General features: G+C 34.7%; 1 protein-coding gene across 5 annotated transcripts in view; it reads right to left on the minus strand.

Annotated features, from left to right (window-relative positions):
- PDS5A (PDS5 cohesin associated factor A) overlaps positions 1–23571 on the minus strand; it is a 134549-nt gene that overhangs the window by 69598 nt on the left and 41380 nt on the right. For all 5 annotated transcript variants that reach the window (XM_012753924.3, XM_076001201.1, XM_076001202.1 and 2 more), the window contains exons 4-12: positions 23540–23571; positions 22912–23009; positions 19288–19414; positions 17656–17736; positions 13138–13278; positions 8030–8145; positions 5126–5220; positions 4096–4241; positions 660–811 (exon numbers count right to left, since the gene is read on the minus strand). The exon at positions 23540–23571 is cut by the window's right edge and continues 55 nt beyond it. In XM_012753924.3, the coding sequence (XP_012609378.1) occupies positions 660–811; positions 4096–4241; positions 5126–5220; positions 8030–8145; positions 13138–13278; positions 17656–17736; positions 19288–19414; positions 22912–23009; positions 23540–23571 (988 nt within the window). The remainder of the gene's footprint in view (positions 1–659; positions 812–4095; positions 4242–5125; positions 5221–8029; positions 8146–13137; positions 13279–17655; positions 17737–19287; positions 19415–22911; positions 23010–23539) is intronic.

Genomic DNA, 23571 nt, shown 5'->3' on the forward strand with positions numbered 1-23571 from the left:
TTATCACAGGAATAAGAAAACACTAGAGCTCTTCATTAACCAATGAAATACGTATATATGTATATATCCAGTGATATGTATTTCATTAGGCTGACCTAACAAGTCAGCCTAATTCAATAAAACATTGGAAAGTATTTTGCAAAAACCAAGTTCCATTAGTATAATCCAATATAGAATTATAATAACATCCAGAAATGAAAACAACTTAGTAATTCCTCTACTGGTGGTGACAGTGTTGCAAAAAGAAAAATAATAACTAGTGGTTACTGAATAGTGCTCTACTGCCAGGCAACAGACTAGGGTACGTTACTCTTCATTATTTTATTTAATCTTCATGACAATTCTATAGGGAAGGCATTCTTCATTTCTATATTAAACCAAGGTACACAGTAGTCAAGTCACTTGTGCAAGACCCCACATCTAACAAGGGACAGAGTGAACATTTGTTCTCTGTTCCATCTGACTCCAAAGTCCAGGCCTATTTCATTATTAGACTACCTTATAATCTTGGATAGAGTCTTACTTAAACACGGTATGCACAACTATGTAGAAAGTGATTTCTAATCTTAGAAATAAATCATTAAAATATTAAACAGCAATACGTTTTAAAAACCTAAAAACAGTTTTAAACTCAACCGTTCTACCAACATTCTACTCACTTGTCATCAATGCTGTTCTGATAATAAATATGCAAGAGTTTGTCCTTTATCCAGCTGACTTTCTCTGCAGCTTCCTTTCCTGCTTCACCATGAAGACAGTACTTTTTATAAAGCTGAGCCAGACCCATCATAGCTTCTTTTCTTACCCGCCACTAGAAAATATAAAATTTATTAGAAGAGCATATCAAAATATTATACTAATCTGCAAATTCTCATGGCTTCACCACTAGGTTGTACAATCAGTCTTATGTGTGCTAAACTGGCACACTGTTTCTTTTTGTTAGAGGTTTGACCAAATATTTTTTAATCTGTTCCTATCTAGAAATCAAGCTTTAGAAATTTTCCATATGCCAATTTTTCATTTCCTCCAAGGCCCAGCAATAACAAATCTTAACAGAATATTTCACTTGATTATCTCTAAAAAAAAATTGGCCAATCTTTAGAAGTGATTAAAAGGTAAAAGACAAAGTATATGATTCGCTCTGCAAACAAAAGCCCTATCATCTGGAATATTTTAATTTCTAGTTATATCCCTTTTGATGTTGACTCATACGAAAAACAAAGTTCACTATCAAGATTTCTGGAATTATAAAGTTGGAAAGGACCTTAGTAGTTACTGTAAGTGAACTACCTTATTTTGTAGATTTAAAAGACAAATGATTTCAAAAGTTCAAAAAATAAAGTTTAGAAAGCAAAAAAAAAAAAAAAAAAAACAACCAAAAAAAACCAAAAAAACCCCAAAAAAAACCCCAAATGATTTATTTATTAATACCTAGCCATGTACTAGTGAGAAGACTCTCTGGGACTTTTAGAGGTTGGGAAGATTTATTAGATAAAGAAAGAAAAGTGATGGGAGGAGGGACAGGAAAGGAGACCACAAAAACCTAGGTGAGGACTATCTTAAGATGTAAGAACAACAATAATGAAAAAAGTATTTTTATCAAAAAAAGTGGGGGCGGGGCGCGTGGTGGCTCACGCCTGTAATCCTAGCACTCTGGGAGGCCGAGGCGGGCGGATTGCTCGAGGTCAGGAGTTAGAAACCAGCCTGAGCAAGAGTGAGACCCTGTCTCTACTATAAATAGAAAGAAATTAATTGGCCAACTAATACATATAGAAAAAATTAGCCGGGCATAGTGGCGCATGCCTGTAGTCCCAGCTACTCGGGAGGCTGAGGCAGGAGGATCACTTGAGCCCAGGAGTTTGAGGTTGCTGTGGGCTAGGCTGATGCCACGGCACTTACTCTAGCCTGGGCAACAAAATGAGACTCTGTCTCAAAGAAAAAGAAAAGGGGGGGGGAGTATACAATCTTTGGTTTATATATATTAATACTTCCTTATAAATTTCTTGTATCACTTTATCATTTTTAGGCTACTTAATGGATGAAATGAAACTTTGTTCCTATACAACAGGTTAATAGAAGCCTTTTGATATTTCTTACATGAAATCAAAAAATGTGAGCAGTGAAACCTAAGATTAATTCCTGTCCCCATATTTTATAGATAAGATGACAGGCTGGGTACAGTGGCTTATGCCTGCAATCCCAGGACTTTGGGAGGCCCAGGTGGGAGGATTATTTGAGGCCAGGAGTTTGAGACCAGCCTGAGAAACATAGTAAGACCCATCTGTACAAAAAATAAAAAACAATTAGCCAGGCATGGTATCTATAGTCATAGCTACTGAGGCTGAGGCAAGAGGATCACTTAAGCCCAGGAGTTGGAGGTTGTAGTGAGCTTATCATCACACCATTGTACTCTAGCCAGGACAACAGAGCGAGACTCTGTTTCAAAAAGAAAACAAACAAAAATAACAAATTTCAGAAAGGATATATTCAGAAAGGATGAAAATCCAGGTCTGAAAAATGTCCAGTAGGTACTATTATGAGCACATCATGTAGTTTCAGTTAAGAAGATTCATTTATTCAACACATTCTGAAACTATGAAAAAATATTAATAGGAGTGAATTTTTTCTAAAAGAAGGAAGGAAACAATGCCAAATAACCGCTAAGTTGAGTCATTTCAGTTAAATTAAAGCCAAGAGGGAAAAAAAAATCTTCAAAGTTAGAATTACTGATATAGTTGAACAAGTTAAACAGTGATCACTTTTTAAACATCTGCCTCCTACAACTAAAAGCAAAAACTTAAAGAATATCTTTTGCTATATTTCAAAATCAAAACCAATTACTTTTCTACCCTGAAATTAAAGCTACTTGTTTCTAGAGGACAGCAGGTTTACAACTATGCCTCAAATAAAATAGCATACTAACATTTTTGTTAAAGATGTTAGTAGATACCTAATATGCCTATCTCACATGTCTGTCTCTTATGGTTGACCCTGTTCCTTAGAAATTGCTATTGCTGTTCTCAGCACAACTTTTCCTTATCAATCCATGTTTCTGACTGCATCAAATAGAGAAAATCACAGGAAAAAGTAACTAATTACATAACCATCATTTCGTCATTTAGCTTGGCATAGTCATGTGGAAATTTTATTTCTTAGGAAGTTTGATATTCTTTTAATTCAATGATTGACAAATCCATCTAAGTTACATAAGATAGTAACAACTGAAAACATTTAACTATAACAAATATAGGTGATCAATCATTATTTTTTTATTTTTTTGAGACAGAGTCTCGCATTATTGCCCAGGCGAGAGTGAGTGCCGTGGCGTCAGCCTAGCTTACAGCAACCTCAATCTCCTGGGCTCAAGCAATCCTGCTGCCTCAGCCTCCCGAGTAGCTGGGACTACAGGCATGTGCCACTATGCCCAGCTAGTTTTTTCTATATATATTAGTTGGCCAATTAATTTCTATTTATAGTAGAGACGGGGTCTCGCTCTTGCTCAGGCTGATTTTGAACTCCTGACCTCGCCCTCCTAGAGTGCTAGGGTTACAGGCGTGAGCCACTGTGCCCGGCCGCAATCATTATATTTTGAAACTCATCATATAAGTGACAAGAAAAAACTCTGTTTAGTGGTTCTTTCATAAAGATATGCTAGAAGAGAAACCTATGCTTAAGATCAGAAAAGCTATAGAATCCAATGTGTTCATTCATAAAGATAATTAAAAGATATATAGGAAACATACAAATTATTAGCTCTTTATTTAGCATTTTCTGCTTTTCATGGATTTTTTTTTTTTTTGGTTTGTTTTTTTGAGACAGGGTCTTGCCCTCACTCAAGCTAGAGTATAGTGGCATGATAATAGCTCATTGTAACTTCAAATTCCTCAGCTCACGTGGTTCTCCTGCCTCAGCCTCTTGAACAACTGGGACTACAGGCACGCACCACCACACCTGGGTAATCTTTATTTAGCATTATTATTATTAATTTCAGTTTCACACAGAAAGGCTTTAAATGTAATAGAAAACAATACCAATTATATTAAGCAAACAATTTAAATAGTAAATCACAGTTGAATAAAATTTGTCAGATTTTACCCGTTTATCCAGTGTTCTTTCCCTTACAAAGCCAAGCAGCTGATCATTTACTAATGCAAGGTCTCTTTTGGCAGCTGTTATTATGGTAACAATGACATCATGACGAATAGCTTCTTCTGGATCGTGAGATCTGACCTTCAAATATTCTGTAATGAGAGAAAAAAACTTAAGCTAATGTTAGCTATGTAATTCATCATGATACAGAAAGACACAGAGACTAGCAATGCTTGAAGTTTTTGTCTATACTAAAACAATGTTTGTAAACTATGGCATGAATTAAAATTATTTTTAAGGCAGCAATACTTTACTGTAATCACAAAACTATGCTTCTAATTCCACAGTCGCATTTTAACAAATAATGTATTTTACATCAACTAGCCTGGAAAAGTAAAATCACATTGCAGTATTTAATTTAGATAATTTGGAAATTCAGTTACAAATTAAAGTTTGAAAGAAAAATAGCATATGTTTACAAAAAGTTAGTTAATAGGTATATACCTGTATATTACATGATATAAATTCCAGAATGTTTTATAATCCCTAAAAAATTCCAAAATAATTTATAATACAAACTAAATCAAAACAAAATATGTACTTCCTGTGCTTTTTGTAAACAACAGTCTTTTATAGAAGCCACTTAATTGCTATTACCAAATAGGTAGATTTAAATGTTCTAGGTTCAAAGGAAGAATGAGAAATTCTAGCCTAGTGCAGAAGATAATCAGTTCCCCACTAATTATTAGACATGTTATTATAATAATATAATGATTTGTGTCCAAATCCAATGTCTTAAGGAATATTCTACTTCCTCAAACTGATTTCAAAAAAATTCCAAAGGATTAAAGTATAAAGATTTTAAATTTAATTTTATTACATAAACATGAAATCATTTCCTAGTACATGACAAATGAAGACCTAAAACCATACCATAGTTAAAATACATTCAGAAATTGAAGTTAGGACACAGACCACATCTAAAATATATTTGTGTCATTATGCTAGTATTTATAAAATAAACCAGCTAGCTTACCTGTGAGATCCTTTGCTAAATCTGGGTGATTCATTAAACAATGACTGGCAAATTTCACACTCTCTAATCTCACAGGAACATGAATGTCATTAAATCTACATAGAAAAACATTGCTATACATTAATTCTAAGGCAAAAAAATTATTTTCGAATAAGGTAACATGTAAATGCTTATAAACAATAACAGTTACTGATTAGAAAATGTGTTATTATAATGACAACTAATGTGTTCTGAAGACTAAAAGGTACATTAATAAACAAAAAGATACATAATTTCACAAAAATATTTTCAAAACCAAAATGTGTTTACCACATTAAAACAAAAAATAGTATAAATGCATAATTCAACCTAAACTCCCCACTTTGTAGAGCTAAAAATGAGAGCTTAAAATTGTGCTACAAAATAAAAAATATTCAAAACATACAAAATCTGAATAAAAAGTTTATGGGAGGAAAACATTGAGGATTTGACGTAGAAAACACACCATATACATAAAGCAGATTCAGGAATTCAAAGATGAATGTATAAAATGTCTGACTCACACTACCTCACCTCAAAAGTTTCTTTTGTTCAGGACCAACTTGGAATAAATCGCTCTATTAAAGGACTAATGTATTGTAAGAATTCAATGAATAAGAAATATAACATTTAGACTCAAAACTGAATAAGGAATAAATGAGCAACTCTCAAATTTAAAATAGATTACTGGGCAACTTTTAAAATATTTATTAACAATAAACAATGTAATTTTAAATAGCAGGAAATATTTTTTATTTTGATGTGATTTCATAAAATAATCACGTAAGCTAAACTTATTTAATAAATGTCTTTTTTGTTTGTTTTTGAGACAGGGTCTTCAGCTATGTTGCCTAGGCTGATCTCGAACTCCTGGGGGCTGAAGTGATCCTCCTGCCTCAGCCTCCCAAATAGCTAGGCAATATATGTCCTAATGTCTATGGTCTTCTACTATATTACCCAGAGATAATCCTTCTATGTTAATAAAATCTTGCATATAGGAGTTAATACTTTCTAACTTGGCAGAGAAAAATTAAACATTATTTATCATCAAGTAAATTACAAAGTATCAACACACTTAATGCTATAATTAAGGAAAATAATATTACAGAACAGACTATTACTTTTTTATTTCTATGAATCACCTAGAGTTAGCAGGAAATGTAAAATGATAAATGTAAGAAGACTATTATGGCTGATTTCGTTTTTGTAAGTAACCTAGTTAAAGAATGAAGTCTTGCATTTTTGCTTAAATGATTTACAATATTATGTCAATCACTGGGATACGGAATTTTCCCTCCGTATCTTCCTTAAGTGCAGTTGCTTCATTCTTTTTTAAAATTCTTATGGAGTCATGTTTAATTATTCAAATATTCAGCATTTATTTCTATTAAGATCTTCAAAATGGCCTGTTCTGAGCAAGTAACTGCTAAGATATCATCATATCACTGTCAAGAGATTTCTGAGATCCTACCACACTAGTATAAAGACTATTACAAAGTGAATTTATTTCAAGACATTTAGAACCCCATCTTCTGAATCAAATAAACTAAAAAATGGTGAATCTGAAGCATCTCCAGAATATTAATACTAAATACTTTCCAACCAACTTATGAAGCAAAAGAAACATGTAAAGAGAATGCAAGGAGGAATTTAATAAATTTCATGAATTTTTTCCAATCTCACCATCAAGTCAAATGGAATTCCATCATTCTACATTCTTGAAAAGAAATGTTAAAAACTATTTCAGTTAAAAGCAATGATATTTTCCATGTAACATCATACAATTATACCAAATTAGTTAAAAACACATCATACAATTAGATAACCTGCAGACCCCAAAAGATAAACAATCCAATAAATGAATAAGCAGACTAACAAATGGCATGATTTCTTAAAATTGGATATTGTCTTTGGTTTCATGATTTAAAAATTCTTTTTTTTAGAGACAGAGTCTTGCTTTGTTGCCCAGGCTAGAGTGAGTGCCGTGGCATCAGCCTAGCTCACAGCAACCTCAAACTCCTGGGCTCAAGCAATCCTCCTGCCTCAGCCTCCCGAGTAGCTGGGACTACAGGCATTGCACCACCATGCCCGGCTAATTTTTTCTATATATATTAGTTGGCCAATTAATTGCTTTCTATTTATAGTAGAGACGGGGTCTTGCTCTTGCTCAGGCTGGTTTCGAACTCCTGATTTCGAGCAATCCACCTGCCTCGGCCTCCCAGAGTGTTAGGATTACAGGTGTGAGCCACCGTGCCCGGCCTGATTTACAAATCTTAACACTTAGAATATCCTGAGATGATGTCTACCTATTTATTCTAATGACATTATTTTAACACAAAACATATCAAAAAGTGTTACATGGGCCGGGCGCTGTGGCTCACGCCTGTAATCCTAGCTCTTGGGAGGCCGAGGCGGGCGGATTGCTCAAGGTCAGGAGTTCAAAACCAGCCTGAGCAAGAGCGAGACCCCGTCTCTACTATAAATAGAAAGAAATTAATTGGCCAACTGATATATATATAAAAAAAAAATTAGCTGGGCATGGTGGCGCATGCCTGTAGTCCCAGCTACCCGGGAGGCTGAGGCAGAAGGATCACTCGAGCCCAGGAGTTTGAGGTTGCTGTGAGCTAGGCTGACGCCACGGCACTCACTCTAGCCTGGGCAACAAAGCGAGACTCTGTCTCAAAAAAAAAAAAAAAAAAAAAAAGTGTTACATGGATAAATAAGCTTTCTTCATAAAAAAAAAATTTATTCTCCATGAAAGATCACAACACGAATGCTAATGAAACCAACATATATCAATTAAAGTTTTGATACATGTAGTTTCAATCAGTGGACCCTGCCACCAAACCTCCAAAATACAGATGTCAGAACTGTATGTTCTCTTACCGTCCAAGAAAACACTGCCAAAGAGGACGATTCTGTGTAGCCAAATCAGAATCTTTAGAGCCAAACAATTTAGCTAGAAGTCGAACCACAGCTAATCGCTCTTCTCCATCATTGCTCTAAGGGAAAAGAGAAAATAAATCAAGATGGAGCTTTATTCATCAGATTATAGAAAATGATAATACAAAACATTCCCAAGAAGATACAATTCATATTTCTGCTTATAATGGTGAGAACTTTAATATATCACTTGTTCTCATTTACTATGCAGAAGTTGATTTGATTCCATGTTGGTTCTTTGCTCTTATTTCACACCCTTCCCAACTGCTAATTTATGCCTACTTCACTGATTACTTGCATTCTACGCATTGGTTATAGACCTTTTACAAATGTGAAGATATATCATTTAACTCCAACATTAAGAGCCCTAGAAAGTGTCTATGAAGGACAAAATTGCAAATACTCCTCACCCTAATAAGCTTCCTTTAGAAGAAATCTGTCCTATGATTTAAGCTTAAATATAAACACATCAATTAAGGTTTTTTTTTTTTGTTTTTTTTTTGAGACAGAGTCTCGCTTTGTTGTCCAGGCTAGAGTGAGTGCCGTGGCGTCAGCCTAGCTCACAGCAACCTCAAACTCCTGGGCTCGAGCGATCCTTCTGCCTCAGCCTCCCGAGTAGCTGGGACTACAGGCATGCGCCACCATGCCCGGCTAATTTTTTTTATATATATATCAGTTGGCCAATTTATTTCTTTCTATTTATAGTAGAGACGGGGTCTCGCTCTTGCTCAGGCTGGTTTTGAACTCCTGACCTTGAGCAATCCGCCCGCCTCGGCCTCCCAAGAGCTAGGATTACAGGCGTGAGCCACCGCGCCCGGCCATCAATTAAGGTTTTGATATATTAATATAAAGCTTTAATCAAGGATCCCCTACTGAAGCATTTCATGATGCAGGAAAATTCATTTTAATAGCATAGCAGGAATCTTAAGAAATGAAAGGTCTGGTGAATTAAACACTATAAAAAAGCAACACTGAGTTGTTTTTTTGTTAAGACTCTCCTATTTCCTTATCCTGAACCAGTATATGCCATGAAAATTCTGTTCCAGTTTCAGTAGTGATGCCATGTTTTAACACAAATTCATTCTGAAACCATATGGTCTATAAACTTTTTAAAAATCATACTCACTAGGAAAATAAATGCAATACCCAAAAGCAACTGATAATTTCTTTAGGTGTTCAAATACAACATGTGGCTAAAGCAATACCAGACAATCCAAGAAATGAATCTTTATAGAAAGATAGAAACTAAAATAGAAAAATAAAGACCAAAGGATAAAATCTTTTCTTTAGGAATGCTGCAACAGTCAGGAATAGGAGTTTTGTGAGTAAAACAGGCATACTTATCAAACAGATGTAAAAATGAAAATTATATCAAGCTTTAATGCTTTTTTTTTTTGTTGTTGTTGTTTTTTTGTTTTTTTTTTTAAGCTTTAATGCTTTTAATTATAAAGAGCAAAAATGATTTTTTTTGGACAAAGTTCTTCTCAGGTAGTGACAATAATGTAAGACTTTTTTTTAGTACCACCTTTTACTAAGTTCAACTTACTAGCCAACATGATTTATTTCTTAAAGAAAAATTAATCTATCCCTTAAATGTCAAACACTAGAATAAGTGGAAATTATATTCTATTTGCAAGTATCTACTTTAGTAGATCAGTGGTTATTTCAAATGAAGTGACATTTTACATTCTAAAAACTACTGAAATAAAAACTAAGTGAAAATTCACCCTTCTACCTTTTTAAAAATTAAAATATATTCCTTTAGTAAAGTTGGAATGATTACAGTGATGGTAAATTTTTTTGGTACAAAGATCATTTGGAGCCACTGATATACAGCTGTATTAATTCATAAGATAATGTGAACATTATCTTATGAACATATTAGATAATATACTGCTTAAATTACAAATACAAATATGTATTTTAATAATTAAGAGTGGATAAAAATTAGAAATTCTGCATTAACAATTTATCAATGATTTTCTAAAAGAAATTCAATAAAGCTACCCTAGTTTTTATTTCTTTCCAATCACAGACAGAAAAAGTAGCTAGTTCTACTATTATTTCTAATTATGAAGTAATCGATTCAAAACAATTTTCTATGAAATCTTAATTTTAACTCTAACCAAAATGACACAACTATGATGGTTTTATGAGGTTCTGAAATTTGGGGAATAAATGTCAATCACTCTCTTTCTTCCCCCTCCCCCATGAAAAAAGTCTTATTTCTTGATAATTATAGTCAAAGCTGAGTAGCACAACTTTAGATTATATCTTAAATACATGAAAATAGTACTCTGTGGACCTATGTAGATCACTCATATAGCTGTATGTATAAAAATCAAAGAAAGTGTTGTTTTGAACCATTTTCTCAAACACTGTATTTTTCTCAGAGGCCTGTAAGCAAGGACTCTGAACTATACAAAGTTCGGAGACAGAAACTATAGGAAATCACCAAAGCCATAAACACTTTCTCAGCTCTCTGCTTAGGACATACTGATGACTCAAAAAAGGGACACCCTTACATGCGCACATAGAGTCAAAAGAAAAAAAAAATTAGAAAAACTATTATAATTTTTTTAAAAAGTTAAAAATAAAAGGGACACCCTCATTATATATAGTACCTAAACTAATCTAAACCTCAGTTTCTTCAATTGGGATGAGAAAACTTATATTGGTACAGGCTAGGATTACAGTCAGGAACATATAAAAACGCAGGTAATGACACCTCTTATAAGACAATAAACAAAACTTTCCACCATGACTATTACTTAGACACAGCATTAGTTCAGTGTGAGGTTTTTAAAAAGCAGGTGCATGGTAGCTCAGAGCTATAACCCTAGCACTGAGAGGCTGATGCAGGAGGACTGCTTGAGGCCAGGAGATTGAGAACAGACCAAGCAACATAGTCACACCCCATGTCTTAAAGAAAAAAAAAAAAATTAGCCAGGTGTGGTGGTGTGCAATTGTAGTCCCAGCTACAGGGAGACTGAAGCAGGAGAATAACTTGAACCCAGAAGTTTCAGGTTGCAGTGAGCTATGAGGACACAACTGTACTCTAGTCCAAGCAACAGAGAAAGACAGTGTCTCCAAAAAAAAAGAAAACAAAAGAAAAGAAAAGGCATACATCTGAACTTTTAAACAAAATCTTCTGATTTTTAAATTCATTCATTCATTGCCAATAACTAAAAAGAGATTATGAAATAAAATGTATCAAATTAACCCTATACTTCAGCTGGATACTATTAATTACCATCCATGGCTTTAAACAAAACTATAGAACAATGAGAGTATGAATACCATAGATTCCCTCAGTTTACATTAAGTTCACAAATTGGAATCTGAAAGTCTTATTCCCAATCCCTTCCTACCATCCCATCACGGCAGGCTTCCTTAAGGGTTAAAAAGGCCTGATTTTACATATTCAGGTTCTAAGGATAGATTGGGGGGAAATATTTTAACGCCTTATACTTAGAAATCATTTAGTATGGAAATATCTTTAGGCTGTTGTTAAAATAAACTCTTTAATAGTAAAAGAAAAAAAAAACCACCTTGTTTTCTATATAACATATTTCCCATTACCAGAGTTTCTTATGGGTAAACTGTTATTGATATGATGTCCTTTATATTATAAATAGCATATGCTTATAATAAAGACAATATGGACAATCCTTAATTATGTATATAAATTTCTAGGAAATGAAAATCTGAGATCTAATCCAAATCTGCTTTAAAACTGGGCAAAATACTTCATCTTAAATATTTCATCTCAAGAATCAAAACTGGCCGGGCGCGGTGGCTCACGCCTGTAATCCTAGCTCTCTGGGAGGCCGAGGCGGGCGGATTGCTCAAGGTCAGGAGTTCAAAACCAGCCTGAGCAAGAGCAAGACCCCGTCTCTACTATAAATAGAAAGAAACTAATTGGCCAACTGATATATATAAAAAATTAGCCAGGCATGGTGGCGCATGCCTGTAGTCCCAGCTACTCGGGAGGCTGAGACAGAAGGATCGCTCGAGCCCAGGAGTTTGAGGTTGCTGTGAGCTAGGCTGACGCCAGGGCACTCACTCTAGCCCGGGCAACAAAGCGAGACTCTGTCTCAAAAAAAAAAAAAAAAAAAGAATCAAAACTGCCAGGCTCGGTGGCTCACGCCTGTAATCCTAGTACTCTGAGAGGCTGAGGCAGGCAGGATTGCTTGCTTGAGGGCAGGAGTTTGAGACCAGACTGAGCAAGAGCAAGACCTCATCGCTACAAAAAACAGAAAAATTAGCCAGGTGTGGTGGTGCCCTGTCTGTAGTCCCAGCTCCGCTGGAAGCTGAGGCAGGAGGATTGCTTCAGCCCAGGAGTTTGAGGCTGCAGTGAGCTATGATGATGCCACTGTACTATAGTAGGCTGACAAGGCGAGGCCCTGTCTCAAAAAAGAAAAAAGAAAGAAAAAAGAATCAAAACTGTAATGTTAGTTCTAAGTATAACATAGTTTAGACTTAAGGATGAAATAAGATACTGGATATAAAAAGTATTTTCAAAAAGTACAGAATATTAAAAAAATGTAAGGTGTTAATTTCTATAGTTCAGCAAGGATAGGGGATTGAGCATCAGGTTTCATATTTTTTTGAGGAGTTATGAATTCTTTGCTTAGTTGGCTTTATTGTCATACTTCTGTCCTTAATCTATACCATGAAAGGGTGACCCTTTGAGCATTCAATTTAAAGACTTCTGATGTGCTAAAAGATACCTATCTAATAATGAACAGCATTTAATACCAACATATATAATAAATTTCTAAGATAATATCATTTTTATATCTATTACTTGTTTCAGTGTATTTATCAGTAGGTATTTAACAACTAGGTATATTATAATTTTGCAATGTAAATTCTCCTATCACCCAGATGAGACGTACTGTTTTATTCAAATGACTGAAAAATGTAAACCTTACCTAAATGTAAGATAAATTGAACTCACATTTTATTCTTCTACAGTTACAGAAAAACTATGTGATATATATTTTTTCATTTAAAGATTAAATGGCTTGAAAATTGGTCAGTCCTACCTTCAGTTTGAATTCAAGCTGCGGCATGACAGATAATAATAAATGAGGATCTATAGCAAAAAGTTCCTGAATCAGATCAAATACATGTTCTGACAAATCACTTACTGATGATCTTCCCAGCACCAGGACTTGATTGAAAAACTATAGGAGATATTAAAAACAAAAATAAAATATCCATTTCATTTAAACACTTATTTTCTATAAACATGTGATTTTAAAGACTATATAATTAGGCATTACATATATAACTGAAAGGTGTGATAAAGGTGTTTGAATTACTAATATATAATAGTCATCTAAATAAAAGAAACCTCCAAATAATATCAAATCATAAATGTTTAAAAAGTAAAATAAAAACAATTGGGTTGTTGGCTATATTTTGAATAACGATACCATTTCTAAGAATCTTCCTTTTCATTACAACAAAACAATTTAGACAGTTTATATAGTTCACCATAGGGAATTTTACAGAGAAATCTCCTTGTAGCAGAGAAAAAAATTTTAAGCCTCAATCTTTGATTTTTCTTTAAATTAATCTAATTTTCCCATAAGTTTAGTATGAGGTTTTACGTTTGTTTCAGTTTTTATTATAATACCCAGAAAAAGTCAAATACATTTTGACTGAAATGACAAAAGGAAGAAAAAACTGATGATACAAAAAGCTAATAATTTAATAGAATGCTAAGGAGAAACAAAGTATATAATACCAAGAACACAAATTATTATAACAAATAACTACCACCATGCCCTACCTCCCATACACACTTAGAAAGAAATTAAATTTAGGCCAGGCACGGTGCTCATGCCTGTAATCCTAGCACTCTGGGAAGCCAAGGCAGGAGGACTGCTTGAGCTCAGGAGTTCAAGACCAGCCTGAGCAAGAGCGAGACCCCATCTCTACTAAAAAGAATAATTAGCTGGGCATTGCAGCACATGCCTATAGTCCCAGCTACTCTGGAGCCTGAGGCAGGAAGGTCATTTGAGGTTGCAGTGAGCTATGATGACACCATTGCACTCTACTAGGGGTGACAGAGTGAGACTCTTGTCTCCAAAAAAAAAAAAAAAATCTGAGATGCAAGGATGGTTCAACATATGCAAATCTATAAAATACGATTCACCACATAAATAGATGCAAAAGCAGACACCCTATGATCCTCTCAATGGATGCAGAAAAAGCATTTGACAAAATTCGGCACCCTTTATAAGAACTCTTAACAAAATAGGCATAGATGGAACATATCTAAAAATTATAAAAGCCACAGAGGACAGACCCACAGCCAACATCATACTGAACAGGAAAAAACTGAAAACATTCCTGCTTAGAACTGGAACCAGACTGGAACCAACCTACAATTCACCACTTCTATTCAACATAGTACTAAAGTTCTAGTCAGAGCAAACAGGCAAGAGAAGGAAATCAAGGATATACAAATGCGGGCAGAAGAGGTAAAACTATTGCTCTTTGCTGACGATATGATCCTATATGTAGAAAACCCCAAGGATTCTGCCAAGAGACTCCTGGAATTGATAAATAAATTCAGCAAAGTTTCAGGATCAAAATAAATGTACACAAATCAGTAGCAATCCTATATGCCAACAACAGTCAAGCTGAGAATCAAATCAGAGACACAATACCTTTCATAACACTGGCAAAGAAAATAAAATACCTAGGAATTTCACCAAGGGGAAAGACCTCTACAGAGAGAACTAGGAAACATCAAAGAAGGAAATCGCAGAGGATGTAAACAAATGCAAAAACGTATCATGCTCATGGATTGGCAGAATCAACATTGTTAAAATGTCTATACTACCTGAAGTGGTTTACAGATTCAATGCAATCTCCATTAAAAAATGTTATTTTTTGCAGATTTAGAAAAAATAATTCTATGTTTCATATGGAACTAGAAAAGAGCCTGAATAGCCAAGGCAACGTTCAGTAAAAAGAAAAAAAGGAGGCATCACTTTACCAGATCAAAACCAAAACAGCATGGTACTGACACAAGAAAAGAGACATAGACCAATGGATCAGAACAGAGAACCCAGATACAAAACCATTCTCATGTTGCTATCTGAAAGAATTTCCATTCAATAAGTAGTACTGGGAAAACTGGATAGCCACATGTAGAAGACTGAAACAGGATGTACACCTCTCACCGCTCATAAAAATTAACCCATGATGGATAACAGACTTGAAACTAAGGCATGAAACTGCAAGAATTCTAGATGAAATGTTTGAAATCCTCTTATAGACATCGACCTATGCAAAGAATTTATGAAGATCCCAAAACAATCACAGCAACAACAAAAAGAAATACATGGGACCTAATCAAATTAAAAGGCTTCTGCACAGCCAAGGAAACATTCAATAGAGCAAAATAGACACCAACAGAATGGGAGAAAATATTTGAATGCTATATATATGATTAAGAGCTGATAGCCAGAATCTACCAAAAACTCAGGCAAGTCAGCAATAAAAAAACCAAACCTGTCCATGAAAAAGCAGACAAAAGACATGAAAAAAAACTTTTCAAAAGAAGACAGACTAATGAACAAGAAACATGAAAAAAATTCTCAACATCTCTAATCATCAGGGAAATGTAAATCAAAACAACAATGAGCTATCACCTAACTTCAATGAGAATGGCTTCTATCAAAAAATCCCAAAGCAACAAATGCTGGTGCTGCTTTTACACTGTTGGTGGGACTGCAAAGTACTACAAACTCTATGGAAGGCAGTATAGAGATATATCAAATAACTAAAAGTAGAACTACCATTTGATCCAGCAATTCTACTACTGGGTATTTACCCAAAGGAAAAAAGGGCATTTTATTTAAAAGACACCTATACCTGAATGTTTACAGCAGCTCAATTCATGATTGCAAAGATGTGGAAACAACCCAAGTGCCTATCAATACATGCGTGGATTAGTAAGATGTCATATATGTATACTACGGAGTACTACTCGGCCATAAAAAAAATGGTGAACTAATGCCTCCTGTATTAACCTGGATGGAACTGAAGACCATTCTTCCAAGTGAAGTATCATAAGAATGGAAAAACAAACACCACATGTACTCACTATTAGATTGGAACTAATGGAATAACACTCACGTGCACATATGGAAATAAAACTCATTAGAAATCAAACAGGTTGGGGGGGGAAGAAATCAAACAGGTGGGAGGGGAGAGCAAGGGATGGGTAAATTCACTCCTAATGGGTACAATGCACACTATCTGGGTGATGAGCACACTTATAACTTTGACTCAAACTGTACAAAAGCAATTTATGTAACCAAAATGTTTGTACTCCCATAATACTCTGATAAAAAAATTTTTAAATGCTAAAATTGTATGCCACTGATACAAGCATATATTTCTGATAGTACCATAAATTGATATATTTCTTTTGAAAAGCAGCATAAATTAAGAGTTGAAAATATTCATAATTACTATGCAGACCTTAAAAAGAATGAAGGAGACAGTCTTAACAAAATACACACACACACACGAATGAGCATAGAACACTACTTCTGAAAGGATATGTAAGAACCTTTTGGTGACAGTTATTTTTGAAAATTGAGAATAGGGTTGAAGAAGGTCACTTTTCACCGTATACAAAATTTTGTACTATTTGAAAAAAATGTTTAGCCTGTTTAAATATTTTGTAACAGAAATAATACTAATATAATAAATACTTTTTAAATTCCTAAACTCTCATTTAGGTTTTATCTGTGGAAAATAATATAACAATAGATAAATGCTACATTCACAAAGATTAGTAAAGGAAAAAACACTTTAAAAAAACCCTAAATGCATAAGAATAGGGAAATGGGAATGTATCAATTCAGCAGAACATTTATAGTCAGACATATTAAATTAAAAAAATCAAAATATGTAAAATACATATATAAATGAAAACAATACAATATTTTACATCAAGTATGCAGGGAAATAGGTATAAACATGATGAAATGTGCAATAGAATTAATTAATATATTAAGGTAGTAGAATTACAAATTTTCCCCAAATTATTGATTTTTTTAGTAAAAAATATAAGAACAGAACAAACCTCTACTCAAGAATTTTTTTAAAAGTATTTTTATTACTACATATAACAACTATTCACGAGGAGGAAGAAACAGAAAGGTTTCAGAAGAATGACCTAAAAAGTATGAGGAAAATAAAGAAAGACACAGAGACCCAAAGATAAAGGTGCAAGAAGAAAGTGAATGACATTACCCTATCTAGGAAATAATAAAATAAACATAATAATACAAATGCAGATGGGGGGGAGTTGTAGACACGTTTTCATAGAGTAACATCAACCATCTTGTGCCATTTTAAAACAACATCATGGAGCTTATGCTGTGTTTTTCTAACTTTGGTTACATAAGTTCTTTTGTATTTGCTCTAAACAGCTGAAATTTATAGGCTAAATGGACATGTAAGAGGTTCTAATATATTAGCACGATGGATAAAGAATTACACAATTATGGAATAAATAGACAGATACATACATTGGCAATGCATGCTTCAATAGTCTGGACTGTCCTTTTCAATAGGACTTTTGCAAGGTCAAAGGACTGTTTATTTAAGTTCTGGAAAAAAAAAGTTATAAATAATTCAGTGAATTTATGAGATAATCTACTAAAATATGAAGCAAAAAATATAACTGAATTCCATTCAAGGTCTTACTCAATATCCTCTAGTCATGTGGTCCCAAATGCAGAAGTTGCAAATTGAACTTAATTATCAATCAAAATCTAAAATGTATTTAGACAGTTTGCTCAAAGTATAATCCTATATAAAGTTTCTGATGTGGACCTAAGGCTTCTTGGTTTAACCAATGTGATATGGCAACTACACCCATGTATCCTAAACACACACACACACACCCCCATCTAATGGACCACCCTCAGTATTTCACTATTTAATCTATGTTCTAGGGAAAAGCAGAGCAGATCTGGAAAGTTTTCCAAATAAAAAGGGTTCTTGATCAATTGTATTTTTGAAATGCTAAGTATTATGCTTCCTCTTCCAGGGTCTCAATGTATTGTAACAAATTTAAAGGTTTAAGAAAGACTATAGGCCAGGTGCAGTGGCTCATGCCTGTAATCCTAGCACTTTGGGAGGCCCAGACGGGAGGATTCCTAAAGGTCAGGAGTTCGAAACCAGCCTGAGCGAGACCCGTCTCTACTATAAATAGATTAATTGGCCAACTAATATATATATAGAAAAAATTAGCCGGGCATGGTGGCGCATGCCTGTAGTCCCAGCTACTGGGGAGGCTAAGGCAGGAAGATCACTTGAGCCCAGGAGATTGAGGTTGCCGTGAGCTAGGCTGACGCCACGGCACTCACTCTAGCCTAGGCAACAAAGCAAGACTCTGTCTCAAAAAAAAAAATAAATAAAATAAAATGCAAAGAGAGTCAAGAAAAAAATTTTAAGTTAATCTTATCTTTTTGTAAGTATAAGACACATTGTTCATGTAATCTGATAATAGGTTACTGAACCATCAGAAGAAAAAAATAAGAGGGCAAATATCAACATTGTGGTAGGCTTGAGCAGAGCCCAGTGGTGGAATTTGTGTGGAGCCAGTCCCTCAGTTTCTTAGAAGGACCTGGTGGAGAGAAATAGAAAAAGGGAACACGGAGGAATGACACAGCTCTGAATCATCCTTTCCCCTTTAACATTAACTATATAGCTCCTGCTTCTGCCCAAATCTTTTTCTGAAAGTGCCTAAGAAAAATGTACAATATGGGTTCTGAGAAGAAATCCAAATACCTGTGTTCCACATATATGTTATAAAGGAGAAAATACATTTTTTCCAAATGAAACTATCAAAAATTCAATAACCCAAACCCTTATAATTCTCAGATTAGTCATGAATAGTGAATATGAAATATTTTTAGTTTCCAGAAAACAGGGACAACTTAACTGAATGAAAATCTTACATATTACGTTATTCAATGTATCTTGTAAACATAATAGCTATAAGACTAATGTGTGTAAATCTATTTTATTTGGGGCTGCAGAGTAATAATGGGTGTAATTACGTGAGATTGCGAATGGTCATAAAACAATTGTTCATTCTTATGAGGAGCACTACCTTTAAATATTAACCTTTAATATCTTCATACTTTACAGACCTTATGTGCAGGAATAAGGTTAATAAGAATCGAGTCTAATAATTCTTGAGTAACTCCATCACCTTCCATGATGATAGAACTCATCAAGTCTAGCATGTGCATTTGTACCTTCTTATTGTGGCTGTTGCTAAATAAAGAAAATAGAAGAAAAGAAAGAAAATTCAGGCGTACATAAAGAAAATTAAACTTTCCAGTTTAAAATAATAATCTCAGACAAAGGAATTTTCACTTGAGGGAACAATGAAAGGCAAAGAAATTTTGGTTACTCTATTTGTTTTCTACTACTACCAAAGCTGTTAAGGTATTGTTGTATTTTATAAAAACAAAGACCAACATAATTTCTAATGAAGTAATTTTCCTCCATTCACATTAAAAAAAGAAGAGAAAGACTTTTATAATAAATTAAGTCTCTATACAACTAGGACTCTAAGAGTTAAATTCTGCCTAATTAAAAATGTCGACTTGGGCCGGGCGTGGTGGCTGACTGACGCCTGTAATCCTAGCACTTTGGGAGGCCGAGGCGGGCGGATTGCTCAAGGTCAGGAGTTCGAAACCAGCCTGAGTGAGACCCCGTCTCTACCAAAAATAGAAATAAATTAATTGACCAGCTAAAAATATATATACAAAAAATTAGCCGGGCATGGTGGCGCATGCCTGTAGTCCCAGCTACTTGGGAGGCTGAGGCAGTAGGATCGCTGAGCCCCGGAGACTGAGGTTGCTGTGAGCCAGGCTGACGCCACGGCACTCACTCTAGCCTGGGCAACAGAGTGAGACTCTGACTCAAAAAAAAAAAAAAAAAAAAAAAAAAAATGTCGACTTGAAAGGATACTTTTGCTTACATGCCCTAGATTTTAAATGGTGACAAAATTTTACATACGTAATGGAACAACAACAACAAATTATATATCATAATGAATGTGGACAGTTTTTTAAACCTTTTCTCCCCTCTTAGATTTTAATAAATTCCTCAAAATAAGATAAAAACAGGCCGGGCATGGTGGCTTATGCCTGTAATCCTAGCACTCTGGGAGCCCGAGGCCGACTGCTCAAGGTCAGGAGTTCAAGACCAGCCTGAGCAAGAGCGAGGCCCCATCTATACTGAGACCAGCCTGAGCAAGAGCGAGGCCCCATCTATACTAACAATAGAAAGAAATTATCTGGACAACTAAAAATATATAGAAAAAATTAGCTGGGAGTGGTGACACAAGCCTGTAGTCCCAGTTACTTGGGAGGCTGAGGTAGAAGGATTGCTTGAGCCCAGGAGTCTGAGGTTGCCTGATACCATGGCACTCTAGCCCAGGCAACAGGCAACAGAGCAAGACTCCGTCTCAAAAAAAAAAAAAAAAAAAGATAAAAACATATTTAAACACCCCAAAACACCTAAGCCAACACAAGTAATTTTTACTGTATCATTGTCATTAGAAGTTTTACTTCACTTTACTGAAAATCAAACCTCTGATCTAAAGTGCCTACCAGAACTTATAACTAGAAGGTTCTGAAAATGTCATCCTGGTATCTCTCAAAGAATTTCAAACAGACATATGAAAAACCAATACAGTATAAAAAATAAGGCCAAGCAAGAATCAGTTTCAAGTGCTTGTCCAGTGAGGCTTGCCCTTTCTTGCTACTTTTTGTTTCTTTTCAGAGACAGGGTCTTCTCTGTTGCCTAGGCTGGAACTCTTGGTTCAACCAAACCTATTGCCTCATCCTCCTGAGTAGCTAGGACTACAGACACCTGCCACCATGCTCAACTGGCTAATTTTTAAATTTCTGGTAGAGACAGGTGTCTCGCTATGTTGCCCAGGCTGGTCTTCAACTCCTGGTATCAAGCAATTCTCCTGCCCAGGCTTCCCAAAGTACTGGGATTACACGTATAAGCCACCATACCTGGCTTTTCTTGTTACTTTTGAAACCAAGTCAACATATGAAGAGGCTAACCTGCAGATAACAAGATATGTGACCCAGTTCTCCTACTACCTCAGCCAACTGCCAGATCTCCTGCTAAGTGACTGCAAACACTGGAGTAAATCTAGTCCAGACAAAAAAATGCCAAGCAGAATCCCAATCTATATAAAATAGTGGTTGTCATAAACTATCAAGTTTTTAGGTTGTTTTGTTATGCAGCAAAAGCTAACTAAAACAAAGGTAAGGATTCCTTATTCTATCATTTATTTTAAGGGCCTACTGCTAATCAAATACCAAAGGAAGCTTTTTTTCATAGTCTTTCCGTAAGCCTCTGTCCCTAGACCAGGCTGGTCTGATCCTTTCCTGTTTATTCCAGGTTAACACCTAGTCCTACTTTTCTATCTAAGGAAAAAGAAAACATAATACAGTAGTCATAAAAATATACAGAAAACTCTAGAAACACGCTGCCCAAATATGCCATCTGCAAGCCATTAGACACATTTGGCTAGTGAACACGTGAAGTATGAAAAGGGACACATGTTGAAATGATAATACTTTTGGATAGAGTGGGATAAATTATTAAAATGAATCTCAGCTATTTTATCTTTCATAATGTGGCCATTAGAAAATTCAAAATCTCTGTAAAATATCTTATGTTCATTTGCATATAACATAATGTTCTAGAACTGCAGTCTCCCCCGTTAAGAACTAGGCTGCACAGCAAGTGAGCAGCAGGCGAGTGAAGCTGCATCTGTATTTGCAGCCACTCCCCATCACTGCCTCACCTCATAGGCTTCTCCTCCTGTCAGATCAGTGGTGGCATTAGATTCTCATAGGAGCACAAACCCTACTGTAAACTGCTAACACGAGGGATCTAGGTTGTGCCTCCTTATGAGAATCTAATGCCTGATGATCTGAGGTAGGGGTGGGGTGGTGATTGAGCGCTGAGGAGCAGCTTCGAATACAGATAACCATTAGCAGAGAGGTTTTGCTGCACAATAAATGTATTGAGCTTGAATCATCCTGAAACCATCCCTCCCAACCCCCAGTGTGTGGAAAAATTATCTTCCATGAAATCAGTCCCTGATGCCAAAAAAGGTTGGGGACCACTGCTCTAGAACACATTTCATAGCTTGATTTACTACAAAAAAAACCCAAAAACCAAAATCAAAACAAAACTGTACTATACTGAAATTAGAGCTTGGGCTTTCCTGTCCAGCAATTTGTCTTTGGATTGGACGCCATATAGGGGTGGGGAACCTGCAGCGCTGGGGACACATGTGGCCTTCTGAATCCTTTAGTGTGGCCTTTTGACAGAATCCACATTTTATAAAACAAATTCTTTTTATTAAAGTACTACTGAAGTTTAGTACTTCATTGTATAAAGTCTCATACCATCTGCTATATGTTGTTGCCTCTACTGGATAATAAGATTCACCAAAACAAGGCCTCTGTTTTATATTTCTATATTGTTTAATAGCCCCCAACCCAGAATGGGGCACAGTCAAATGATAAGTTGATATCATAGTTTCAAATTAAAGTATGAAGGCAAAGTCAGCTTTCAGGCAACAGAGTTTCTGTTTATTTCCCTCTTTATGTTAAGTCTTCTAAGGAGAACGATTCCTTATAACTAAAAGATCTTAGTGTACATGTAGAATACATGACACTTCAATACACACAGCAAGAAAAAGAGACAAAAATGCTTAAAAGACAACTTACTTGATTACTGAGAAGAGAGTCCTAAAAAGCTGAATAAAAATTTCATTGCAATCTTCCAAATCAAAGCAGATGTTATATGATTTAACCCAAGCTAAATTCTAAGATAAATAAAAACATTTAATTACACATACACAAACTCAAAAGCAAACTCATTAGTAAAGTTTATTTTTTAGAATTAAAAATCTGTAGTAAAGCCTATAAAGAAAAAACATATTAAATTATAAGTGTTAAATTAGTCATGTATTCTGACTTTTAAATATATATAAACATCATGGCATCAGCTTTCTCAAATTGAAAAATACTAAATATTTTTGTGTTGGTAGACACACAGATAGAAAATTTAAGGAGTAATGAAAATTAATGTTTTTAGATTAGAGAAGAATAAAAATAGAAAGATTAAATTATAAATTATAGCTTCAAATAATCTACAGTTTTTCTAGTACAATATACTTTATCTTTCCAGGATATAAAGAATAATAAGATTAGAATTTCCTTATGATATGTAAAAGATATTTTATTAAGTGGGCTCTGTATAAAACCAAAAAAGACCCATTTTACATAACGAAGTTACTATGAAAAATTTGCTACCACATAAAATAATGTGATATTTATTAAAGTTTTTTTTTACCTCTAATAAATAAAAGTATCTATTAAACTGCG

This window comes from Microcebus murinus, chromosome 3, assembly GCF_040939455.1.
Source record: "Microcebus murinus isolate Inina chromosome 3, M.murinus_Inina_mat1.0, whole genome shotgun sequence".
NCBI lineage: Eukaryota > Metazoa > Chordata > Mammalia > Primates > Cheirogaleidae > Microcebus > Microcebus murinus.